The sequence below is a fragment of the Spea bombifrons genome, chromosome 5 (genome assembly GCF_027358695.1).
Source record: "Spea bombifrons isolate aSpeBom1 chromosome 5, aSpeBom1.2.pri, whole genome shotgun sequence".
In the NCBI taxonomy this organism is placed as follows: domain Eukaryota; kingdom Metazoa; phylum Chordata; class Amphibia; order Anura; family Pelobatidae; genus Spea; species Spea bombifrons.
The window spans coordinates 10782355-10790532 of NC_071091.1; the positions used below are offsets into that span (position 1 = coordinate 10782355).

General features: G+C 41.2%; 1 protein-coding gene across 1 annotated transcript; it reads left to right on the top strand.

The window, feature by feature from the left end:
- The first annotated feature begins 1476 nt into the window (after positions 1-1476).
- ZNF438 (zinc finger protein 438) lies at positions 1477-8178 on the top strand. Its single transcript, XM_053466543.1, has 3 exons — positions 1477-1546; positions 3547-5303; positions 7037-8178. The coding sequence occupies exons 2-3, from the start codon at positions 3574-3576 to the stop codon at positions 7614-7616; spliced, it is 2310 nt and encodes a 769-aa protein (XP_053322518.1). The 5' UTR covers positions 1477-1546; positions 3547-3573; the 3' UTR covers positions 7617-8178.

The window sequence follows — 8178 nt, forward strand, 5'->3', positions numbered from 1 at the left end:
CACCGTATTTTCAAATAGTATATACCAAAAGAGATATATGGATATGATTATGGAAGTATCTTCCCCCCGAGAGATAATCACTACAATAGATGTTTATGTGCAGATAAGTCATGTGAGGACAGAAAAAATATACAACTAAATAAAAAACAAATTTGCTATCGTGAGGATGAATGCAACAAGTAGGAATTATAGCAGAACTGTATAAGGACTAAGCCAGCACTCGTAATGTATGATCGTAAAATGTCGGGTATAATACAAAAGTATGAGAATTAATTGTGATGTTTGGTGGACAACTGAGATCACTTGTAGACAGAAGAACCCTTGCATCGTCAGATAACAGAAAGGTAGGATCCAGGCAATGAGTAGCTTTTAATTTAAAAACAAAATGAATAAGGCATGTCCATCATAATACATACATTGAGAGATGGTATTTACAGTGATACTTTTTAGAGTTGGAATACCTTGATTATTTTGGTCTAGTGGGTTACACTGAAGACTTCCACAGACTACCGGTAATTGGTATTTGTACAGACATTTTGCCACCCCTGGATATCGGGTTTGGTGTAATTAAATAAGGTGTCAAAACATTATTTCTAAATACTGAATTATAATAAAGAGATAATTGGCTCAAAATGAATTGTATCTTAAATACATAATAAGATAGCAAGGGTGCTATACCCACATTGTATTATATTAACAATTATTAAAAGAGAGCAAATCCTATTCTAATATGATAACCATAACCTTTATAGCTGTAAACTGTTGGCGCTATATAAATAAAAGATAATAATAATAAAATAGCTAATATAGCTAATCCTTAAAATACCCCAATTTATAAAACTACACACGTAAGCGGATCCAAGGCTAGGAAATAAATCAATATGAATCTTCAGGTGCCCTATCTTTTGGCAAAATAAGGGCTACTAAAAACACTCCACATTAGTATCTCCCTCCAATACTAGTCACTAGCAAATGTAGAGAGAAGAAAAATGTGTGTATATATATGTATATATATATATATATATATATATATATATATATATATATATATATATTTATATTTATATATATATATATATACATGTGTGTGTGACCAAATGTAACATTCACTTTTCTATTAAACATATACATTACATTCCTTAAGCCAATTAATTACTTCTATGACAATTTAAACAAATTAAAAAAAAATAACATAATACATATTGTAGGAATGTTATGACGTTGTATTGACGTATTTTAGATTCTGTGTCGCTATATTAAAAAACCCCCCACTGTATAAAATCTAGCCTGCCCACTCCCCTCCCCCGTAGGTGAGCTTAGCGGGCCATGGCGATTCACGCGCATGCGCACCCGACACGGAAACGAAAGCTCGCGTCCGCGTACTTGCTAGTTTGCAGGCGTCACTTTCCCGGCGCATGCGCAGTGAGGAAAGTGGGCGCCGCTGCCCTTACGCATGCGCAGTGTTATTGTGGGACGGCTTCTGAACAGGAAGAGAAGAGCCGCAGGGTACGCTTTAAAGAGCCACATGTGGCTCGTGCGCCGCGGAGTGAGTATCGCTGTTTCCGTAACCGCTCAGCGAGGGGGATGGGAGGCTGCAAGTGGGACACGCCTCCCGGGGCCCAGTACACCGCATCTACTTCAGTATCACGCAGCTCACATATCAGGCCCTGGGAAGGGGGCGTGTATCCGTCTACATGGCTTAGCGGATAGTTGCATGTATGTAGTGACACCAGACGTATGATTTCGGATACGTTCGGCAGTACATTATGCCCCTGCTACACCCCTCGTACCGCTTAGTTTTCGGCCAAGGAGAAGTTCTGGGGTGACAGCAGTCGGAGTGTTTCTACATGTGTTGGTGCACAGCACTTTTATATTATAAATGTAGTTGATACACTGCACTGTTTCCCTGCTGGATGTTTTATTCTTATCAAAGATATCCTTATCCTTTTCTGTTGTTGCTTGAGCTAAAGATTTAGAGGCAGATGGGCTTTATTCACTGAACAGTGGACTAGGGTTAAACTCTGTTATGTAATATAAATAGTTAAGCAGAGTTGCTCCTGTGCCTCTCAGTGATCTCAGCCTCGTTGCACAATTATACTTAAAGGGACACTCTGGCTATCGTATGCACTGCGCATGTCCGCTGTGTCGTCTCTTTAAATGCTTGTGGTGTTGCTTTTGCAGATGCGTATTCTGCAGAATCCATCATATACATTTGCCCCGCCCCCTCATCTGTTTTGCATGGAGGAGATGCGTTCGGCCCATAAATGCTGCATGTGGGGGTCTATTCGGGCACCCGTGCGCATGCAGGGCAATCGCTCCCACTGATGTCACTTTCATCGGTCACTGATTGGTGGCTTGTATTTGGCAGAGGAGCGCAGGAGAAGCAATTTAAAGCTACAGAGTGCTAATTGACATGTATTCATTAAAGGGACGGTTTACGGTCTGTACTCTGAGTGCTTTAATACGTATTGTTTAGAAACTAAGAAAACCCTCGTGAGGTAGAAGCTGCAGCTGTGTATCCTGTGCTGCAGCTGTCTGCAGGTAAGTATATCACATGTAGGAAGATGTGTTTGGGTGAATACATCTCCTGCGGACAAAATAGTAGCTTAGGGTGGGGGGGGGTGGGAAACAATGTATATGAAGGGATTCTGCAGAAGGAGGGGGGTCATGAAAATGTAAAGGGACCGCACAGCTATTCTATGCATTAAAGAGCCTATAGTGGCTGGCGTGTCTCTTTAAGCGGAAGTTTAATTTCTAAGCAGAGAATGAAGATCATGAATGATTTGTCAGGAGACGGACTCGATGCTCTTACACAAAGATGTCATTTCGCTGTTGGATGTTATATATGACATCAGCGCCGCTGCAGTGAAATGCGTCAATTCTCCTGCATGCACTCAGCCTCTTACGGTGATTTAAATGCCGTTGTGAGTCAGCAGAACGAGAAGCGATTTGTTATCCCGTCTCTGCGCCTCTGCTATGAATGCAGATTGCCCACCGCTCCGAGTATCTGTCTGCAATGAATATTCGCTGTAACTGCGCAGTTTGGGCGAAGTCACGGGGGGGGGGATGGTAGTTGAACTGCGCCGCCGCATCTTTTGCTTCAGAAGCAGTGACCGCTAGGGCTGTCTTCTGCCGCTATGACCATCGATACTATATTCCATCATTTGGATATTTCTTCTTTTGTCTCCAGTGCATTGATTTAGTTCATATGTAAAATAAAACTGTTATCGCATGCATGTCATATCATAACATTTAATATAATTATATATATAATAGATTCTAGTTCAGCTTTGAAAAAGTTTGTTTTATCACCGTAACCAGTGTACTGCTCGTGCCGATTGGATCGCTCCGTTTGTTACGTCGATAAACCTACTTTTCAGACTGCACCGGAATCGTTGTATTCTACACATTACATATTCCACTCGGGGTCATCGTTTCGGAACGACTCATGGGGACCAGGGTAGAGAAGACTTTTTCGTATTGCGTATTTTAATATTTTTCTATTTTTATGACGGCTTATAAATGCAAATGTTTCTGTGTCTGCAGATGCGCTGAAGCAGTCGCCCTGAAAAAATGCAGTGCAGGAAGAATCCACCAAATGCGGGCCACTTTAGAACCATCGCCCCAAAAATTGTTCCAAAAGTTGTGTCTCCGGTGTCCTGTTTCTCCGCTTCCCTGCCGGATGTCGCCGTGTCGGGTGTAAGCACTAAGCCACTGGTTATGCCAACACAAAATTATACGTTGATGAAAGTGGCCGGACAGAATGGGGCGTTCTCTCTTGTAGCTTTGCCCCAGGTCAATTCTCCTGTCGGTGCTCCGGTTTTACAGACTGGTACCATACCACTCCAGGAAAATCTCAAATTACCCATCCCCAGGTACCAATCCATGAGAAATAAAAGGTCGTCGGACAAAAAAGTGAATGCTGCCAATGGTCTTAGAAAGATTAAATCGGAAAAGCACACGGTGCAGTTAACCCATGACTGCCCTTGTGAAGTCATTCCAGAATCGGATGGAACCGAAGAAGTGGAGTCAACAAATCTTCCAACTATCCCAACAGAGGATGCCCTTCCAGACGGGAACCCCAATGCTTCTGGGATTCCATCTAGCTTGGCAGACACCGTTCATGTAGACGATTCGGTTTTGCCATTCAGAAACAAATGTCCTCCTAAACCACTGTGCACAAGAAGTCCTATAAAAATTAAACCTGATCCAGAAAAGAAAACGAGCTCAAACGAGAATGGATCCTTCACAAGATGTGAAAGTAGCAAAGTAGTTGATTCCGCTAACTCTATGGCAGTTCTTTCTCCCGTAGTATTTGGCAGCCCGGTTCGTCTCATCTCATCTGCGCCCAAAGGAAAGCTGCCCATCTTGCCCTATTCAAAGATTAAAAAGTCAATTATTTCGAAATGCAAACAATCTGTGAATGTCGCTAAGGTTCCTGCTGTGGATGTTAGACCCGAGTTTAGTAAAGATCAGTCCTGTGTTAAAACGGCAAGCGACATCTCTGTAAGCAGTCCTGTCGACGGGGTATCTGCAGCCAACCAGCCACCCAGCCCTGGTGCCAAGACAGATAGCGGGGGTCTTGGTAAACCAAACGGCGTGTTAGGAAAAAGAAGAGGAAGGAAAAGAAAAACGAATAACGAAATCCTAGCCTATCAAACTAAAATGAAACTTGTTGGAAACAGATTGGTAGTTTGCAAAGATAAGCTAAAAATGCAAGTTTTGGATGCAAATGTGAAAAAAGCGATGCTGACCAAGAAATACAGACGCATCATGCCCAAGCCCACCATGGAAGTACAGGGTGTAATTTCCCTTGGTTCGTGTACCCCGGCTTTTGAAGTACGTATGGAGGATTTAACAAATAGAAACAGATGTCATCAACTGAGAACGTGCAGGTTGAAGCAGGTAGACATCATGTCCTTAAAACCAAACGCTGAGTGCAAAACCACCTTAAAAACCTGTTATAAGTGTCATATATGCGACCATAACTTTCAGTTTAAGCATCATTTGCAAGACCACTTGAACACTCATACCAACCGGAGACCCTACCACTGCCGCTTGTGCCGCAAGGCCTATGTTCACTCGGGAAGCCTCAGCACGCACATGAAGCTTCACCACAGCGAAAGCCGGCTCAAGAAACTCATGTGTTGTGAGTTCTGTGCCAAAGTGTTTGGACACATAAGGGTTTATTTTGGTCATCTCAAGGAAGTCCATAGAGTTATTATCAGCACAGAGACCTCCATCAGGCAGCCTGAGAAACCCGAAACCACCAAGGTGAAAGAAGAAGCGGCTTTGATGGAACGGTGGGTCATTTTCCAGTAATACACTTAATTTACTAAAATTCAAGAATTTAAGAAACGTAATGCAACCATTTTCTCTCTTAGGCCTAACAATTGTCAGGAGAGTTGGCAGGAAAGATGCTTCTTGACATCACTATACATTATGAAGGCCCAACCCCAATTAGCATCTACTGCATGAAGAACCTGTATAATGTATAGTTAAATCAGCAAGATTTCTTGAGTCTTCTTACCTATTGACTGATATGTTGTAGAGGGCCAGATGACCACTTCTTGCCGAAGAAACTCGGAAGTTGGCCCTTCATAATAAATAGTGAAATAGGGGCATTAAAACCACAACCATCATTACATTACCCATCTATACACATAGGACTATAGTGGAAATGAACAATAACATTAAGTTTGACAATATATAAAATTAATAGTGAGATTAACACACCTTAAGAAACACTTGTACAGACGAAGAAGAGGGCGCTGCAATTGCAAGTTTACAATTTATCGGGAGGTTTAAATAGCAGTCTGCATTGTTTTGTGGATTTTTGGTTATTGTACGTTTTATGTACAAAGTTATTTGCAAAGTTTTCAGAAAGTATTACTACAAACAGCGACGTCTATTTAAGTCACTGGGCCCCTGTTTTGCACTTATTGGGAAAATGTCTACAGTAATGGCCAGAATCTTCAGGGGGTCCATTTAAAGAATCCTGTAATGTATATCTCCCACAGGACGCTATAATATTGGCTAATAAAACTTTAGAATACATGTAGAGAAGCTCTGCTAGGATGTCAATAAGCGTAACATTCACCCTAAACCAAGTCGGCGTGTAAGGTCCAAGGAGCTTGGTTCAGAATTAGATACATTATCTTTGAGACGATATATTTGTATCAGAAAGGCGGCCAATGTGAATCCTCCACAATTAAAAACAGAAACCTTTGCTTCATACTAATAGACGGCAAGCTCCATGCGATGTTCAACATGGATCCAAAGGCCGTTTCCAAGACGAACAATACTAATTGAAACAAACACATATATAAACTCCCCAGATCAATGATCACAAGCACTCTCTACACTAAATGCGTATTTATTTTGACTTCCTGAGGCTTATATATGTGTGGATCAGAGCCGTCTCCTTTCTGATATGGCTTCAAATTCTCAGTACCTTAGCTGCAGAAAACCATTGCTTTGTATGTTCGGTGTAATAACTTATCAATTACAAACACAAGTAAAATATTCTAAAGAGTGAGGCGTAAGGCATGAAGAATTGGAGCAGACTTAATTCTATGTGGAATAATTGTTGCTTCCTAGTAAGCTGAAATCATGTTTCATCCAGATAATCACTTTTATAAAAATCCAAACAAGTTGCAGAAAAGTGTGTATAAAGTGTGCCATTCTGCAAGCTCTTTAAGCTGAAAAGCAGGACATATTATAGTTATGTTTTTGTTTGTTTGCCTTACAATGTGAATATGTGTGTATATAATATATAGTTTTTCTTACCTAGAATGATCCCTTTTGGTGTTGTAAAATTGCGGTCTCCCAGCGAGCACCCTAAACAATCACTTCATATGAAAGTACTTTTTTATGTATTGTTTTTAGGGAGAAGCTGCAGTCCAATGTTTCTCACCACTGACTGGCTGCTTGAATATGTTCTAATATTTTGCTCTAGTTGTGCCTTATATCAGCAAGTTAAATATAGCTTGATTCGATGTATTTGTTTAATTCCAAATAAACATTGCTTTTCTAGGGAGAAGGGTGCCGATAATGAAAACGCTTCGTTTCATGGACACGATGAAGAAATCAAGCTACAAATTAAGTGTGGCCGCTGTGATGTGATAACTCCTACATTTTCGGACATGAAGCTTCATTTATTTTGTGAACATGGCGACAAGTTTCAAAAACCATCAGACGCAGGAATATTGGAGTGCCGTCGGGGCACCCAAGAAGACGTGGTCAAACACGCAACCCACTACTGGAAGATGCTCAACGAAAGGAGAAACATTTTCAAGTGCAGTGATTGCGAGGAAGAGTTCCTCGGATCTTCCAAGCTACGAAAGCATGTGTGTTTTTCTCAAACCGATCAGACTGAGCTTCTGGAGAAAGGACCGTTAATACCGAGTGACAATGCAGAAGACTTGGAAGATCGTGGGCCTTCGGTGTCTGGAGGGAAAGTCCAGCTGTGGAATAAAAATAACCTCAATTGCATTTTGTGCAAACAAGTTTTTGAAGTTAAGGACGAACTCTTAACTCATTGGCAAGGGAGTCATAACTGTGAGGACCCGACAATGCTTTGGACTGTCTTTAGTTCGCTGCCCAGGTTTGATTAAGAAATATGCCAAGGGGCTTTGACACTTTGCACATCTTTGAACGGAAAAAAAGAAGCAACTTCTAAACCCTGCAAGTGTTTTATCTTTTTTTTAATGTCCTTTGGTTGCTTGTGATACTTCTGTGAAATGTCGATGCTTGTTCAAAGTTTTATCATTTAGAATACCTAACGATATTGTTATTATTTGGAGTATGTTGTGCCAGCAAGGAAGGAAAACTAGAAACCGGTATTTTCTTTGGCGTTCTCCTGCATCTTCTGTGAGAGGAATGTGAAGCACACCTTGCCTATGATAACACGCCACAAAACAGAATTCACTAATAGTCTAATGAGAATTACGGTTTCAGTATTTTTGTAGGTTTGAATCTTTTAGCCTAAATTTTGTCATTTCCTCACCTCGGGTAGAAGCAAAGTAAAAAAAGGGGTGGGTGGTTTTTGTGACTTTTTGCATCAGACAGCATTGTAAGCGTTGCCTCCCAACGTGAATATTCTTTGTGGAGTTTGTAGATCATTGTACAGCGGAGGGTCCATTAAAGGGGTAGAAATGCCCGCTTTTTCAAGAGCCA

Excerpts from the sequence above, each read along its gene's own strand:
- ZNF438 (XM_053466543.1), top strand. The coding sequence starts at position 3,574 with ATGCAGTGCAGGAAGAATCCACCAAATGCGGGCCACTTTAGAACCATC. Across the intron at positions 5,304-7,036 it reads GAAGCGGCTTTGATGGAACG|GGAGAAGGGTGCCGATAATG; the intron begins GTGGGTCATTTT and ends TTGCTTTTCTAG.